Here is a 19,131-nt window from a genome sequence, read left to right as displayed (position 1 = left end):
AGGTTCCTAAATCCCAGTTTTAAGAAACTGCATTAGTTCAATCATGAAACCAATTAAGACAATTTCAGAATCCCCCAACAGGCCACAAAATGAACAAAGACACATTCTCTGAGACACAGGGCAACTACGAATTTGTAAAGCTGGATAAGCCCAGAAAGAATTTATCACAGAGTACAGCGGAGGAAGAAATATACTTTCAAGTCAATATTACCCATCTTTCTTTTCCACATAAAGTTTTATTTCATGCATATAGGATGGTATTTAGAGAAAAACAAATATTTGCTCTAGTTACTAGAAAGATGTATCTGTTTTTCATGGTAGACTACAAGATCGTGGATGTAAGAATTTAGAACCTAGTATGGTGCCTGGCACATAGGAAGGCAATAAATACTTGTTGACTAAGGAGTGAAATGGAATGTCTTTTTTTCTGCTCCATTTTGAAAAATAATTCATGAATGGCAATAAAATAAGTGGTTTTTCCTAAATAGGATGAAAAAACTAAAAAATCCAAATAATGTAGCTTCCAGAATCTTAACATATTACTGGCATTAAGAAATGATATTCTGGGGCGGGGGGGAGGGCAAAAGGGGTAAAGGGGCACATATGTATGGTGAGTGATGAAAACTAGACTATGGGTGATGAACATGATGCAGTGTATACAGAAAGTGATATATAATAATGTACACCTGAAATCTACACAATGTTATAAAACAATATGACCTCAACAAAATAATCAAAACAAAACCAAAAAGAAACGATATTCTGGGACATAAGATCCTGAATCGAAGATTCAATTTGATTTACTATGTTGTATTTAAGCTATTAAAAAAAATAACAAATACATTTTAAATGGTTTTTGATTAAAAAAATAAAAAAATAGTTTTTAGAGCAAGTTAACCAAAACATTATATCTATGAAGTGTATTAATACTTAAGTCAGCCATCTAAGCATTTTTTCCTTATAAAATTACTTTTAAAAATAGCTTTTGGAATTGTAGTATTTTAATATCTATTCATTAAGTATAAACAAGACTGTTTGAACTTTCTGAATTCATCTTTTTTTCAAAGATAAATGTGAATAATTAAAAAGACCCAACTCAGTGATGGCCGACCTCACACCTACTAGGTTTCCAAACTTTCCAATCAGAACCTCCTGAATTAATTCCCCGTAGCTTACACAATGGCCACAGATGCCACAGCACTACACATCTGCTATGTATTTTACAGTTTTCAAGGAAAATTTTCAGACCTGAAAATGTGCTCAACACTAAAAGTTAAATTCTAAATGGATTTTGTCAGATTCTTGAAGGCCCTCAATAAAGGACATTAAATTTTACCTTTGTGAAGATGGCCAGGGGCATGCCATACTGATCCTCTTCCAAACCGGAAATCAGCCCTGGTATCAGGACAACCTGGCCGGTATTAGCTTGAGGTTGTACAGTAATTGGAGGACTGTCAGAGGGCACAGACTCCTTTGGAAATAAGTTTGTCTGTTCTGACCCGACCTGTTCCCTTTCTTTCAAGGTGGAGTCCTCTAAGACACTAGGATCCAAGGTCTCCCAGTCACTTTCTGAAGACTCTGGAGATGGGCGAGAAGGAGGTTTCAAATATTGATTGGTATCATTGGGTTCCTGTCCTTTGCTGCTGTCATCTTCTATTTGGAACAAAAGTTCTTCAGTCTTGATGGCGGCATCTCCTCCACGGTTTCCTGTCATGCTTTTCTTGACATTTCCCAAGTTGGTATTCGAAAGGTCAGGAGCAGATAGAGAAACAAAGTCATCTGCGGGGGGATTACTTTCTTGAAGCGCAGCATCTTCAGACATACTCTTTCGGGGTCTGTACTGAGAAGAGTCACTGAGACCATGTTCAATCATGCCTAAAACATACAATATTGGAGAAAAGCCTGGCTTATAATAAGGCAGAACAAAATAAGAGTTGTATATTCTGTTCTAAATAGTGGAACTTGCCTGTAAAAATTTTAATAGGCTACGCTTGCACATTGTTTGAATTAAAAGAAAGAAAATCTTAGCCAAAGGGTATTTCCAAAATAAAAATGTCATATTAAAATAGAAATGTTAACCCTAACGAGTTTATCCTTGAAAACTTTTACCCAGTACAAGTTAAACAAAACAAAGAGAGGATACTGCTACCCTCTTACCTGGAAAAAGGGATAACACAGTCATCAGGGCACCCACCAATTTATTCACTGGAGAAATATAAAATAGAACCTGAAATGGATTCAATCAAAATTAAATTAGAAAATCCATTAGTCCACAATGATACTAAAATAAAGGGGGCGGGGGGAAGAGAGGGAAAATTCTTCTTTCCAAAAGAGTTTTCCAGAAAAAAACTAATATATATAGAATTAATGATAGAATTAGAAAATCACCAGGCATACTTCAGGTAAAATTATCAATGGATGCTAAAGCTATTGTGAAAGCTTGTTGGGTAACAGGATATTCACAAAGCTTAAAATTTATCATCCCAGAAATTACCTATCAATTGCAAAGGCAAAACAAGTACCTTAATATGAAGAAATTTGGCAACCACCACCTTAATCAAATGATCAAACTTCCCGTCACCAGTAATACTACAAACAGTTATGGGCTCCTGATGTGATGCCATGAGAAGGACACACCACCACCTGCATTGTATTCTTGCCAAAAAAGCTTAATCTGAAACTAACCACAAGAAAACAATCAGACTAATCCTACAACGCAACTAGTCTGGATTCTTAAAAAATAAAAGCACCAGGGGCTGGCCCAATGGCACAGCGGTTAAGTGCGCACGTTCCACTTCTTGGTGGCCCGGGCTTCACTGGTTCAGATCCCGGGTGTGGACATGGCACCGCCCGGCACACTATGCTGTGGTAGGCGTCCCACATATAAAGTAGAGGAAGATGGGCACGGATGTTAGCTCAGGGCCAGGGCGCCTCAAAAAAAAAAAAAAAAAAAAGAAAGAAAAAAGAAAAGCGCCAATGTCATGAAAAAGAAAAAAAGAGCGAGGTGGTGGAATTGTTTGAGATTCAAGAGACCTAACAATGCAATGCATGATCCTTGGTCCCAGACTGAAAAAATAACCAGTTTTAGGACACTGTTATCATGACATCTGGAGAAATTTGAAAATGGACTGTATATTAGATATCATTTATTGTATTACTGTTAAATTTCTTCTTTGTGAAAATGACATTTTGGTTATGAAGCAACATAGCTTATTCTTAAGAAATATATCCTAAGTCTTAAGGGGTGAAGTACCATCATGTACACAATTACTTTAAAATTATTATGATTCAGGGGGGAAAAATGAACATACATAAAGCAATATTAATACAAAAGTGGCAAAATGTTAACAATCGGTAAATACAGACGAAGGGTGTAAACTGTTCATTATATTATTCTATCAACTCTTTTTGTAGGTTTGACATTTCTCAGAGCAAAAATTGAAGGGAAAAAAAAAAAATGGGGCCAGCCCCGTGGCTGAGTGGTTAAGTTCGAGCGCTCTGCTGTGGCGGCCCAGGGTTTTGCCAGTTTGAATCCTGGGTGCGGACATGGCACCACTCATCAGGCCATGCTGAGGCGGCGTCCCATATGCCACAACTAGAAGGACCCACAACTAAGAATATACAACTATGTACCGGGGGGGCTTTGGGGAGAAAAAGGAAAAAAATAAAATCTTCAAAAAAGAAAAAATATTAATCAGAAACAGGATTCAGTTAGATACTGCACTAAAACTAACACTGGCAATAATTAAATGAGTGAAAAAAAAAAAAAACAAGCAAAGACTTGCTTGTGAGCTTTTTTTCTTTTTTAAACAAACCATTTAGTGACATTAAAGTGCTATTTGACAGACCACAATTGTCTGTGTTCTCCTTCTGCTTTGGTCTTATTTAAGGAGTCCCTTGTAAGCACAGAGAAACCAATTGTTGCATTAAAGGATATCCTTATTTTACCAAATCAATATAAAAAGAGTATACCTGTGATTTGCCACATTAAATAAAGTTTATTTGATCATAAATGCCACTGCATGTAGCTAGACTAAATATTATTTTGCAAAACTTTTGTTTCAGATGTGTATATCCATGTGTGCTCTAGGCTGCAAGGTAAAGTATTTTTATTATGAGTTGCAATAAAAATGTTTGAGGGCTGGCCCAGTAGCACAGTGGTTAAGTTCACGTGCTCTGCTTCATTGGCATGGGGTTCACTGGTTCAGATCCCGGGCATGGACGTACATACTACTTATCATGCCATGCTGTGGCAGGCGTTCCACACATAAAATAGAGGCAGATGGGCATGGATGTTAACTCAGGGCCAATCTTCCTCAGGGAAAAATAAAAACCAAACACAGAGGAGGATTGACAGTGGATGTTAGCTCAGGGCTAATCTTCCTCAAAGAATAAAACCAGTTTGAAACCTACAACTCAACAACAACAAAAAAACCTGATGAAAAAATGAAAAGGACTTTAATAGACATTTCTCCAAGGAAGATATACAAATGGCCAACAGCACATGAAAAGGTGCTCAACATCACTAATCACTAGGGAAATACAAATCAAAACCAGGAGATACCACTTTACAGCTATTGGGATAGCTACTATCAAAAAACTAGAAAATAATGTGTTGGTGAGGCTATGGAGAAACTGGAGAGAGGAATGCAAAATGGTGCAGCCGCTATAGAAAACACTATGGTGGTTCCTCAAAAAACAAACAACAGAATTACCATATGACCCAGCAATACCACTTCTGGGTATATACCCAAAAGAATTGAAAGCAGAGATTCTGTACATCCATGTTCATAGTGGCATTATTCACGAGAGCCAAATAGTAGAAGCAAACTAAGCATCCACTGATGGCTGAAGGGGTAAACAAAATGTGGTATGTACAGACAAGGAAATATTATTCAGCCTTGAAAATGAAGGAAATTCAGACATACGTTGTACATGGATGAACTCTGAGGACATTATGCTAAGGGAAATAAGCCAGTCACAAAAAAACAAATACAGCATGACTCCACTTATATGAGGAACCTAGACAAGCCAAACGCACAGAGCAGGAAGCAGAAGGGTGGTTTCCAGGGAGGACTGGGGGAGGGCAGAATGAGGAGCTATTGTTTAATGGGTTCAGAGTTTCAGTTTTGCACAATGAAAGGAGTTCTGTGGATGGATGGTGATGGTAGCACAACAGTGTGAATGTATTTAACACCATTAAACTCTACACTTAAAAATGATCAAGATGGTAAATTACATGTTACGTATACTTTACAATTAAAAACGTTTTTAAAAAGGTTGAAACATTGCACTGGTATATGTTAGATTCACTTTTTAAAAAATTTACTTTTTTCTCTTTGAAGGAATACATATTCATTGTAGAAAACTAGAGTACAGAAAAGTACTTCCTTCTTAAAAATATAAACTACATTCTCATCAAATAGTTGATGTCTTTCCTTTCAGTCTCTTTCCAATAAGTATACATTTATTTATAGAATTAGGATCATGGGCTTGACACATAGTTGGACAAACGTTTTTTCACTTAACATGCCATGAAACATCTTTACAACAATAAAAAGTCTCAGAATCTTTTTTGTTGTTTGGAATTTACACAAGATAAACCATTTCTTAGTTATTCACTGATAATTCATTATTAAAAATGACTCAGTGATAGAATTTCTTAGAGCTTTGTGTCCAACTTGGATTAACTCTGGAAAATAAACCTCTAAGAGAAGAATTACTGGGTCAAAGGAATAAATATTTTTAAGGTAAAGAGTGATACTGGATGTTATAAATGGTCGACTCTCTAATATCCATATCACCCCTACTCGAGTGAGCACAGTAATATAGTATATAAAACTGGCCCCAGATCCAGGGATGGCTCCTGACTAGTCTAAACCAGAGATCAGCAAACTTTTTCTACAAAGGGTTAGATATAAGTATTTCTCCTTTGCGGACCACATGGTCTCTGTTGCAACTACTCAACTCTGCCACTGTAGTGTGAAAGCAGCTATAAACAATAAGTTGATGAATGGGTGTAACTGTGTTTCAATAAAACTTTACTTATAAAAATAGGTGGTGGGCCAGATCTGGCCCTGGGGCCTAGTTTGTAGACCTTTGGTCTAAAATCCCTGATCTAAATCTTTGGTCTAAAATCATAGCAATCTTATCCCTTTGTACTAGACAGCGTGGTCTGAAACCCAAGTTTAAGCCAGTCAGTACATTTCTTTGACAACAATTATTGGTTCAGGTAGGCAAAGAATATAACCCAATTACAGTTCGCAGATATCCTAGACTACAATGGAAACCAGGCTCAGAATAAAGCTAACACTGTGGACTGTAGAGCAAAGAGATGCAAAAAATCTACGTACTTAATTATACAGTTGAACCAGTTTGTCAACCAATCCTGAAGTCTGAAGTGAGTCAATACATTTCCGTATTATCTAAGTCAGTTTGAATTGGGTTTTCTGTTACCTGTAGTCAAAACCATTCTGATAACTAAATACTATTAAACTGGCCCCAGAAAAGACTGATGAATTTATACGTCTATGGTAGTGAACCAGAATATGGTGCTTTGGCTCACCACAATGTGATAGGCAAAAAGTCTTAATTTATACTTTACCATTAGTTTTAATTTTATATAGTATTTAAGAAATGTCACTAAATGTTAAATATTCGATCCCTTCAAATCTCACCTTTTTTTCAAGAAGAATTAATTTAAACAGGATTAGAACCTGAAGAAAGAAAAAAAAATTGTATTAAAATAAGAAACTCATGTCCATATGCCTTTTCCTTTCTTCAAGCAGAGCCATGTATCATTTAACCAATAATATTAAATAATTACAGTGCTTTAAAAAATGCATTGAAAATTACGAACTTATACTGAGAAATATTATCTGTGTCCTCTAAAAAATGTGAGAACCACATAAACCTCTAACAAATTGTGCTTTTTGGAAGGAGTTGTGCCATTTTTGCTTGAACTATTTGAAAGCTCCTTAAAGGGCAGGGACCATTCATTTATTTCTGGATGTCTAGGGCATTCACATAGCACATATTCAATAAATGTTTGTTAAATGAATGATTAATGTGTGTATGTCCTAGTCAACATATGCTTTAATAATAAAGATTACAAGGCAAAAGCATAGATATTTTATTGGAAAATGTTTCATTCTCAGGGCAGCATATAAAATATTCTGCAAAATTAAAACATGTTTCTCTCCAAATTTCATGATATCTGAAATTACAAAGACAATAGAAAAAAATATCCTATCCTGCATAGAAATAAACAGACATTTCTATACTTTAAAGAAATTTCTATCATACAAGCACTACCAACACTTTTCGACTTCATATCATTAAGAGAGCTGTCTTACAAGAACTAAAACACAGTTATGCCACAACCTGCATTAGACCATGTAGCACACAGAATTTGCCCAGTTAAATGAGCACAATTTTCGTACATCATAAATTAAATAAGGTACCATACCTTGTGTCGAAAATGAAGCACAAGATCTCGAGGAGACAGACCTACAATGTTAACAAAAAAGCTAATTTGTGATTACAACCTACTGGTTTTGTCAAAGAAAGTTTTTCCCCCCTCTAAGGAAAGGCAGGTAAAAAAAGAAAGTAGGGATACGCAAATATTAAAATATTTAATATTTGATTACACAAACATATACTCAGAATTTACCAAATTATTGTTAATAGTCAAACACAGCGCTTCCAAGAGAACTTTCTGCAATGATGGAAATGTTCTAAATCTGCACTGTCCAATACAGTAGTCACACGTGGCCACTGAGCACTTAAAGTGTGGCAAGTGTGACTGACAAGCTGACTTTTTGATTTTACTTAATTTTTAGTAATTCTAATCAAAATGTAAATAGTCACACGTGGCTAGTGGCTACTGCTGTGGACAGTGCAGCTCTAATACCTTCTCCCCAATGAATAAACATCTTACCAATTACACAAATCTAGAAATTATGAAGTTTATATTGCAGTGGCAGTCAATCATTTAAACATGGTTTTTGGTCACTATACTCCATAGGCTACTATTTCTCAATCACAGTCTTCTCTGATCATTTGCCACAGGACAAGAGAAAATAATTTAGAGAAAAACATGTTCACAGGATAGGTGTTTTGTAACCAGTTTACACTACACACAGGACTGCAAAAGTGAACTACCACAGTTTGGCTACTTCAGGCTAAAATAGGAATTGAGTGAGTATAAATCATTATGTAATTAAAACCTTTTTTTAAATCATGTAAAGGATATTTACTGAGTGCTTTCTGAGTACCATGGACACCAATGGACATTCTGGGTTGTCAAAATAGTATAAATTAAACAAAGCCCCCAACGTGGAAAATCTTAGAAGAGAAAAGAGCTAAGCAGATCTCCTTCTCTCTTGTTCTCTCTCTCTGTTACAACATGGAATTGACCTGGTCAGCATTAATATAAAGAAAAGAAAAAATTTCCATTAGTATCCTGAAAAAGCATAAATTTGCCTTATATAATAATAGTTGTAAATATTCATATAAGTATGTTATAATCCTTCTCAATATAAATGCTGGTTAAGAAGATATTCAAGGAAGCAGTAGCATCAAACATTGAAGAATTCAGATCCCATTCAGAAATGTAAATCTGATCATGCAGTTTTATATGCAACCCAGGATGCCAAACAAAAAGGCCTGCATTTCTTCTGACTTGTAAAAAAGCTACTTACCCAGATATACTTGGGATCCTTCTAACGAAGTTCCTCCCAAGGAACTATTCATATGTTCATAAAGTTCCTATAAAATACAGATTCAGTTTAGAACATTTTACTATCATTTTAGACACTGAATTAGAAATATGATGATCAGGAAAAAATTGGTTCTTTAATTAAGGCAGTTTGTTTTGCCAGGCCCTAAATTTAGAAACAATCGAGGTCTGTCTGAAACCTTGCCAGTTTCTAGCACCCCTTCCTTCTCTTCCTCTACCTTTTAGAGCTTGACTCATTCACATGGTGGTATGGATTCCTAGGATAAATTCCCTCTACATCCCTGCTAACTACCTAACTGTCCTACTCTCCCTAGAATCCAGGAGAGATCCATGTTCTACACATTCATGACAGCCTGCAGAAAAACATGTTATTCATCTTCAGAAAACAGTCACGTGGTTTTTCTGGTTTTTTGGTGTGGGAATTAGAAACCAAAAGCCTGATATATAAACATACTGTGCAGTGTATTAGCACTGCAAAGATAGGGAAATTCAGAGAAACAATGCCATAGCAAAAGGGCGATTATCCATTAATAGAAACATTTATGCTAGTTACAGTCACCTGTAGCCATTATTTCCTAATAAAAGACAGTTTGGCTAAATTCTTAAGCTAATAAATGATTACCTTTCACAACATTACTGACAAGATTTACTTGATTTGTGAATCTGTCTTCAGCCAACACATCCAGAGAAGGGTATAAAGTTACCTTTAGAATGGAAATTTGGGAAAAATCCTTTTCTTCAAAATATGCATGTGTGATGAGCTGAAGTTTTGCTTGAAGTAAGCCATAGAGAGGCTTAAAGAAAAAAAGAGATATTACCGCTGGTTTGATAAGAGTAACAAACACACACTCTACAACTTTTTAACTTCAAGCGAACAGGGAGAAAAAAGTTGGTAACTGTCAACTTTAATATCTTACTATTCACAGCTGAAAGCTGTTAAGTGACCTGTTCTGGCTCTTCAGCTGCAGTTGAAAAGTGCCTGACACACTGAGCAAAGTGACTGAGACTGGGCATAGACCTCCTGGGTCTGCTCCATCACTTGGCCACAACACTCTGGACACTTAACCTCTCCAGACCTGCTGACTGATGTGAACATGAGTATGCGAAAAAGTGCATCTTACGGGGCCCACTGAATACCTTGGACACCAATGGAGATTCTGGGTTGTCAAAATAGTATAAATAAAAAAAAAAACCCCAACTTGAGGGGCCAGCCCGGTGGCGTAGTGGTTAAGTTCAGTGTGCTCCGCTTTGGTGGCCCAGGTTTGGGGGTTCAGACCCCAGATGTGAACCTACACCACTCATCAAACCATGCTGTGCTGGTGTCCCATATACAAAAAATAGAAGAAGACTGACACAAATGTTAGCTCAGGGCCAATCTTCCTGAAGCAAAAAGAGGAAGATTGGCACAGATATTAGCTCAGGGCCAATCTTCCTCACTGGAAAAAACCAACACACAAAAAAGTGAAAAAAAAAAACCCCCAACTTGAAAAATCTTAGAATAGAAAAGAGCTTATGGGGTTGTTTTCAGAATTAAATAACACAGGTAAAAGCACTTAGTAGAGTAACTGGCACACGGAAAGCATTTAAACAATAGCTATTATTATCATAACATTTTAAACATTCTAATTCTGCACACTGTTCTGCTGGCTTGTGGTAACTTTTAATCATCCTGATAGCAGCCAGTTCTTATATCTAATTGCACGTTCATGATTAAATTTAAGTTCATTGCCCCTTTTTTGTCCTCTGTGGAGGCTTAGAATAACTAATCTGTGTCCTCTACCATAATACTTTTGTATACTTGAGCAAAGTTATTCCTTAATTCTTACTTCTCCTATTTAAGACCCTCTTCTACCATTTCCATTCTTGTATTTTTAATGTTCTTTTCTAGATGTTTTCTCATTTAAATTAAATTGATTTAAATCAAATTGAATTAAATTATGATTACTATTATTCATGGTTTTTTCCTTTAAGCTTGGTAATAAAAGCCAAAACAAATCCTATTTTGCAAAACTCAACTTATATTAAGCAAACTACATTTAAATTGTCTGTGGATATAAGAAACTGGACAATTGCAGAAGAAATAATTAAACAAAACCTACATACATTTGGTGACTAGGCTAATGAAGTAGTCTCAATTTTGGTTTAGGTTAACTGCAGAAATGTTTGTATTCAGTAATCATATAGATCTCAGATAATTAATGTGATAGAGGTCTGGATTTTTCCTCACACAGGGGATTTGGGGGACTATATTTTACATGTAGAATTAGGCAGTTGGTGTTACTGGAAAAGGTGTTATTATCCCATTAATAAAAATGGAACACCACAAATGATTTAATGAAGAGAGCTACAAAAAATACAAAATGTTATATATTTTATTTTTAAAAATAAAAAGTTAAAATGATTGTACACTTGCATCTGATCAACTTGTACTGAGAAGGAACAATTTTAAAGTATTGTTATAGTACAATTCATTACGTCATTTCCTTTCCTCAAACATTTCAAGTTTTTAAAGAACAAGTTAAGGCTACAATTTTTCATCGCACAAGAGTCACGCACTTCTATACTGTCAATAAAATCTGAGCAATTATAATATTTGGAATTTTAGTAAAGTATTATTTATCCAAAGTCTTGAGAACAAAACAAAAATGGATAAATGAACTTTATCAGCTATCTCATTGTGGTCGCGTCAACCTCCTTCCCTAAAACCTATCTGTCAGATCTCCTTCCTCTCGTCTAGTTTTGGGCAGAGGAGCAAACGAGAATAAAACTGCTGAAAGGCAAAGAGAAAGAGGAGATGCGAGAGCATAAATAATGAGCTCCGAATTTCAATATATTACTGCTTTCATAAATCTCTCCATATTCTAATAATGCCTTATCCTCAAATAAAAATCTGTCATGAATGTTGAACAAACACATTAACAAGTTATTTGGTCTCTCACCAGCTTGCTTAGAACACAGACACTCTTCTGGACAGTCTCTCTGGTGACATCTGCTTGCCGGACTTTCAATGCCTATTATAAACAAACAGTCATTATTAGAAATATTTCACAGAAATATTTAAAAACCATTATTTTTAAATATAAAACTAGCAATTAGATAGAAAAAATTTCTTGCATTTAGTTAATTTAATTCAAAAAGTATATATTGAGAATCTCAGAAAATATTTATTGAATGCATGGATTCGGCCAGAGCGCTATGCACCAGAATCTGGCAGGCAATGGGAATATAACAGTGAGAGACAATCTCTACTCTCAAAGAACTTACAGTCTGCAGGGGAATACCTTATGTATAAGTTGCCACATCCATAATACAAATCAATGGTCCCTGGTTCTGGTTTTAAAATAGGCAGCCCTCTCAGAGACCACTGTTTCTGGTGAGAAGGGGATAGTTTAAGAGATGACAAAAACAGGTTGTTTCTCCAGATGGAAGAACTGTCAGCAGTTTTGTTAAGCTGATTGTTCTATGGTACCTGGAGTCTATCCTGCTGTCTTGTATTGTAGCCCAGACCTGAGCCATAACTCACACCTCAGCATTCTGGGGATGACCATGTGAGATTTCTACAGTTCTCTGCTGGGAGAAAACAAGCCTTGATTTGATCAGCCTCAGGTGAGGCTGCGAGGGCAGTAAGAACGACTCTTCCCCATCTCGTGTACTGCCTGATGTCTCCCTGGATCTGTCCTGAGGACTGAGGGGCCTCAGTGTCTTCAACTGACCGATGATTAGTCATTAAATTAAGCCCAGAATAGAGCTTTTCCTCAATCTGTTTTCTATCTCTCCGCCTTAACTGGATTCATCCATCAGGTCCCACCTTCGTTCAGAGGGAATTAAAGTCTTTCTCCTAGGCTCTAGATCCCTCTGATATCTGGAATATTTGTTTGCTTATCAGATGAGGCTAGACAAACCTGGAGAAATGAGCAAATCCAATATACCGTGGAGTGGGTCAGACCCAGGAGGTGAGAGAGACAGGCAGTACGAAATGCCATTTAAAGCCTTTGCAGAGCATGAGAACTGTTGTTAATGACAACATCTCTAGAGAAATAATTTTACTAGTGCTTATATAACATTTAGGAGAAAAGAGGTAGTAAAAGGAACAGATTTCCAAGAAAAGGCAATAGCTCAATTCATCTCATATAAAAGGATGTAAGGATAACAGTACATGAAGAAATCAAATGCACAAAGCTACCAGACTAACTCTTATTCTCAGGTTTCTTTATCTTTAAATTCAGTTATTCATTCCACAAAGATTTACTGGGTGTGTCCTATGTCCCAGGCCCTGGCATGGAGGGTTATTTCACGGAAGTTAACTACTTTGGGTATGCTGGAATTTACACCTGCAGTTTACTTTCAAATGCTTCAGGGAAAAACACACACACACAGCAAATATGGTAGAACATTAACAATTGTTACATCTAGACAGTGGGTATACAGGTGTTCATTGTATGATTCTTTCAATTTTCTGCATCTTTGAAATGTTCATTATAAAACGTTAAAAATTTTTCAAAAGATTACTAAGTTAATTATTCACCTGAGGAAGTTTTTAAAATTTATAATTGCCTAGGCTCTACTCCCAGAGAGTCTAATTCAGTCAGTAGAAGGAAAGGCCAGGCAAATATATTAAAAAAAAAAAAAAAGCCTCCAGGTAATAATTCTGGTTAAAAACCATTGTTTTGGAGCAGTGGTTAGCGATCTTGGCTATCTATTAAAATCAGCTGGGGAGCTTTCCAGACCATTAAATCAGAATCTCCGGGGTTGGGACCCAGTCATCCCTGGTATTTAAAGCTCCCCAGGTAACTCCAGTGAGCAGCCGAGGCTGAGAAGCACTCACTACTGCAGAGTATTAAATAGTGCTCTCACGAGAAGAAAGAGATTTTTACTCATAAAGCGTATGCTCACCACAAAACAGCGCTGCTCAGAAGCAAACCAGGAAAGGGAGAGCTCCCCATCTTGGTTTATTTGAATTTATTAATTAGAGCTATTATACTAAGTCAGGCATTAAACTAGCAGGTAGTTTCAGAATTATCAAAATCTTAGTTATACATAATTAAGATAACTTGTGAGTAGTTTGAGGCTATTATAAGTATTTTCCAATACTTCTAAAACGCTGCTTTAAAGAAAATACATTACCACTCCATTTTTCTAAATTACATACCAAACATTGGAAATAGGAAATTCAAGGACACAATGAAATTTAAATACAGTATTCTAAAGACATATGGATAATTTAGGTATCACTATCTAAAAATAATGTACCAAATATTATGATACAAGATAATTATAGTCACCAATGTCAACTAAGAAAAACATTCATGTGAATAAACTGGTAATACTGGTAAAACAGCTACAAACTGTTTATAAATTTTTTTGAGGAAGATTGGCCCTGAGCTAATATCCATTGCCAACCTCGCTCTTTTTCGCTTGAGGAAGACTGTCCCTGATCTAAGATCTGTGCCAATCTTCCTCTATTTTGTATGTAGGACACCACCACAGCATGGCTTGATGAGTAGCGTGTAGGTCCACAGCTGGGATCTGAACCTGCGAACCCTGGGCTGTGAAAGCAGAGTATGTAAACTTAACCACTACGCCACTGGGTCGGCCCCTATAAAAATTTTAAACAATATCACAAGCACCACATGAAAAATAAGCACTATGTATTTCCCCAAATCTTACATTTTGTTAGAATTTGAATTGGTAAGAAAAGAATTTTGGAGTGTTTCTTTTTTTGTTCATTCTAACTATCGTACCTTGGCTTCAATTTGTCGATAGCAAGAGATACCATATACTGTGGCTCCATTTCCGTTTCTGGGTGGCAAGTGAAAAAACACAGTATCTAAGAGATACACAGAAAAATGTAAGTACCAAAGTGAATTACCCTTTACTAGTAAATAAGGAAATGTGAAGTTATTATAATGCAGTCACTGAAACAAAAATGATAATGTAATAAGGAAACCTGTATTATACTTATTTCTAGCATCACAACCACTAGTTACTTAGAATTCCTCTCATCGCCTTACAGTGTACACTCATCACAAAAAGCCCAGGAGGCTGACTTATAACAGGTTCAACTGAGACTACACTCACTTATCTCACAAAATACTTTATCTAGGATTATATACAGGATTATTATAATATGTAGAATATAATAGTACAGGATTATTCCAGATTAAAAGTAGAGAATCATAAAACCCAGAGGCAACACATGAATCTTGACTAGATCCAAGAGATTCTTGGGACAACTGGGGTAATTTGAACATAATTAGGCGGTATTATGGGATTACTGCTAAATCCCTTACCTGTGATAACAGTACTACATGTTATCCTGGGGAATGATCTTATTCTTAGGAGATGCATGCTGAAGTATTTAGAGGTAAAGTGTCATGATGTTTACAACTGACTTTCAAATAGTACAGGCAAAATTGTACACATACACAAATAAAAAGAAAATCTGTGGAATATTTGCTGTACTATTCTTTCAAGATTTCTGTATGTTTAAAAGCTTTCATAATAAAACAGAAAAAAGATTTGTGACGTTAAAAATACTGTACTTAAATTTTATGTTAAACTGTGTAGTAACATTTGCTTCATTTCATACAAAGATTATTAAATATTAGGAAAACAGTTAATCAAACCAAGTTTAATCTAGTGTTTTCGTAGAGCCTCTCTAAGACTATGATAAAATAGTCCTTGATTAAGCGCTCATTTACAAGGTGGTAGGAGACTCAGTACTAACTTCAGGACACTGGTCTCTTTAAGGGTGTTAGCAAGCTCCGCACGCATGCAAGCAAACTTTCAAGCATAGCACTGTGATAGCAATGGCTCCAGGCCTGGAGAAGCAATCTCAGCTGTTTCCAGGTGGGCACTGGAACACTGACCTAGTAAGTCTGCGGCTAGAGTGCCAGTCAGTCTGCAGCTGGTGCAGGTAAGCCCTTTAGTCTGCCTCTGAGAGGAGTCTCAAGTATAAATGCAGGAAGTGCTATCAGTAGCAGATGTCCTAATCAGGCTCATCACTTACCTTGGCCAGGGCTACTGGCAAGAGTGGACAAGGTTCACCAGCCATTACCAATATAAGCCTGGCACCCCTCTGGAGATCCTCTACTTCATGACTAGTCATCTCCAAACAAGCATTTAAATATTTTATGAATAGTCACAATAGGCCAAAGCCCTTTCATTTATCAACGTACTTAGAATCTAAGATGTCTTGGCAAATTAAATAAAAAAAGGCACCTACCAATTGCTTTGCTGTGTGTTTACATACCTTCCTGGTAGTTGTGTGCGCCATCTGGTAAGGCAAGGAAGGGCAAGTATTTCCACTCTTCAGGTAAAGTGTGACTATCATGTCCCTCTCCTGGAATCAGGGGCGGGTAGGAGAATTCAACCTAAAATGGGAAGAAATGTTAGCCAAAAGGTTGTTGATCAAAGGGCATTTCATCCTGACAGGCAAAAATGCTTTTAAACTCTGAATGAGAGAAGCAAGGATAAGACACTCTTGTTGATGCATTTGACATTATCAGCAAACCTATTGCATAGAATAGGAAAAAGAAAAAAGGAGTAAGAGGAAAGATTTGTAAGCCTTTTCCTCTTTCTAATTTAAAGGTTGTGATTTAAATTTTAACGTGCATAAGAAGGTAGTGGGTAGGCGCTGGACATATGGCCAAGTGGTTGGGTTTGTGCGCTCCACTTCGGCAGCCCAGGGTTTCACCAGTTCAGATCCTGGGCGTGGACATGGCACTGCTCATTAGGCCATGTTGAGGCAGCGTCCCACATACCACAACTAGAAGGACCCACAACTGAAAAATATACAACTATGTACTGGGGGGATTTGGGGAGAAGAAGCAGAAGAAAAAAAAAGAAGACTGGCAACAGTTGTTAGCTCAAGTGCCAATCTTAAAAAAAAAAAAACAAAAAAAGAAGGTAGTGGTAGTGAGAGGACTGGATATTTACATTTAGGAGTTGCCACCAAACAGATGGTAATTGAAGCCATGGAGCCCTGAGGAAAACCAGCTTTTCATTGAACTGAGTAGAAAGGGTCCAACAAAGGAGCCTGAGAAGTTGAGCCAAGATCCAGGTTTACTTCCCATCAATTGGTTCCCTTGCTCCCAACACTTGCAGCTTTGAGCTTACGGTTTTAGTGGGAGGTTGGTGGGGGGTGAGTGGACATTAACCAACAATTCAGGTTATATTTTTTAAGACAGAATTGATAGATTAAAGTTCAGTGAAGTTCTCTCTCCAACACTGTGTCTTGTAGAAATAAAGTTTTTAGTATGCGCCCCCAGTTTCTGGTGCTCCCCAGGTTTATTAGGATGTTCTCTGTGCTTCTGGTTTTTTTTCGTTATTTCAATGAGACTCCTGGATAGGAAGGCAGAATTAAATGCATGGTACTTGAGTTAGCAAATTGATGTAGAAGTTTTAGGTGACTTATGTTTAATTTTCTTTCAAAGTATATTTAAGCAGGAATTTCCACTGCATTAGTAATATATACACTAAAGTTGGAACAGCATAGTAAAAGGAATCACTTTTAGATCCCATCTTTAACGTGGAAAGATATGATGGCTCATCTTCCCACATCTCAGTGGAATCAAACTGCCACATGAATCGCATAAGAGCCAATTATAAAAGGGTTTTAACAATGATGATTATTTTTAATATATGATCTAGTTCCACATTCGAAATGTTTAAAATCACCGGAAGGAGTATAGGTACAGTAAAAAGACTCCCTCCCCACCTTGACACTACCCCCTGGCTACCCAGTCATTTCCCTGGCCCCATCTCCAGATGCAATCAATGCTTTCAGTTTGAAAGGATTTTTTTTCTTTGAGGAAGATTAGCCCTGAGCTAACATCTGCTGCCAGTCCTCGTCTTTTTGCTGAGTAAGACTGTCCATGAGCTAACAACCGTGACCATCTTCCTCTACTTTATATGTGGGATGCCTGCCACAGTATGGCTTGCCAAGCAGTGCCATGTCCGCACCCGGGATCCGAACCAGCGAACCCCGGGCTGCCAAGAATCAGAACGTGTGCAATTAACCCCTGTGCCACCCTGCCGGCCCCTGAAAGGATTTTTAAAAGGTTTGGATTACGGAGTAAAAATGTTCTCTCAGAGATTGGTCATTTAAGATCGATTAACTGAAGGCTGGGCACAAACAAACTCAAACTACATTTTACGTTTCTCTGTTTTCTCTATATATCCATCATAAAGGTTTTATATATCGACAAGTCTTTAAAGTGTGAGGCAAGGAAGAACGTGGCAAAGAGGTAGTAGAGACATTTACAAATTCAAAACTGATGCTATGAAGCTGGTAGTTATAGAGTTAAAAAAAAATTCCCAATTCAGAATTCTTGCTTTAACACCAGAAAAAACAGAAACAAGGAAATAAATTATTGTATTTTATGTAATCAACACCAAAGTCCAATATATAATATTTACCATAAGAAGTCTTCGTATTACAAAATGATTTTAGAAAACCACTAATTTTAATGTATATTTATTTAAAAAGCATTTAGTATAGAATAAACATGCTTTTAAATAAATATAAACATCATGGACCCAAATTCTCGTGAGTTTATCATTTAGGATCCAAAAAGTTTAATATAGAAAATTCCAAAAGAAAGTAGTACAAAAATGCTCAACCTCACTTTTAATCATGAAAATGCAATCTGAAAAATTGAAAACCTAAATATTCATCAGGAGAGTGGTTAAATAAATTTTACATCAGTTTTATCCAGCTGTTAAAAAGAATTCACGTATATGGATAAAGCAAGATAAGTATGATATACTGTGTGTAGGCAAAATAAGAGCCCCCCAAAACGTCCATGTCCTGATCCCTGGGATCTGTCAATGCTACCCTACAATGCAAGAGGACTCTGCAGATGTGATTAAGGACCTCGAGATGGGGACTGCCCAGGGAGGCCCAAGGTAAGCACAAGGGTCCTTAGAAGAGGCAGAAGAGTCGGAGTCAGAGATATTCGAAGACGCTGTGCTTCAAGAGGCTTTGAAGATGGAGGAAAGGACCATGAGCCAAGCAATGCAGGCAACCTCTAGAAGCCAGAAACGACAAGAAAATCCAGTCTCCCCTAGAATATCCTGAAGAAACACAGCCCTGCCAACACCTTGAATTTTTTTTTTTTTTGGTGAGAAAGACAGGCCCTGATCTAACATCTCTGTCAATCTTCCTCTATTTTTTGTATGTGGGATGCCACCACAGCATGGCTTGATGAGCATGGTGTGTAGGTCAGCGCTGGGATCTGAACCCCACAAACCCTGGGCCAGTGAAGTGGAGTACATGAACTTAACTACTACGCCACCAGGCCGGCCCCACCAACACCTTGATTTTAACCCAATGGAACCCAGTTCAGTTTCTGACTTCCAGAACTCTTTAATAAATTTGTGGGGCTGGC

General features: G+C 36.9%; 1 protein-coding gene across 3 annotated transcripts in view; it reads right to left on the bottom strand.

Moving 5' to 3' along the window:
- AVL9 (AVL9 cell migration associated) overlaps window positions 1-19,131 on the bottom strand; it is a 55,401-nt gene that overhangs the window by 21,459 nt on the left and 14,811 nt on the right. For all 3 annotated transcript variants that reach the window (XM_023639482.2, XM_023639484.2, XM_023639483.2), the window contains exons 2-10: window positions 15,993-16,113; window positions 14,482-14,567; window positions 11,680-11,751; window positions 9,445-9,534; window positions 8,703-8,769; window positions 7,469-7,509; window positions 6,678-6,716; window positions 2,158-2,227; window positions 1,337-1,875 (exon numbers count right to left, since the gene is read on the bottom strand). In XM_023639482.2, coding sequence (XP_023495250.1) covers window positions 1,337-1,875; window positions 2,158-2,227; window positions 6,678-6,716; window positions 7,469-7,509; window positions 8,703-8,769; window positions 9,445-9,534; window positions 11,680-11,751; window positions 14,482-14,567; window positions 15,993-16,113 — 1,125 coding nt within the window. The remainder of the gene's footprint in view (window positions 1-1,336; window positions 1,876-2,157; window positions 2,228-6,677; window positions 6,717-7,468; window positions 7,510-8,702; window positions 8,770-9,444; window positions 9,535-11,679; window positions 11,752-14,481; window positions 14,568-15,992; window positions 16,114-19,131) is intronic.

Source organism: Equus caballus, chromosome 4 (genome assembly GCF_041296265.1).
Source record: "Equus caballus isolate H_3958 breed thoroughbred chromosome 4, TB-T2T, whole genome shotgun sequence".
Lineage (NCBI taxonomy): Eukaryota > Metazoa > Chordata > Mammalia > Perissodactyla > Equidae > Equus > Equus caballus.
Note: the sequence above shows the minus strand (reverse complement) of the source record. Positions and strands in the feature narration are given on the sequence as shown.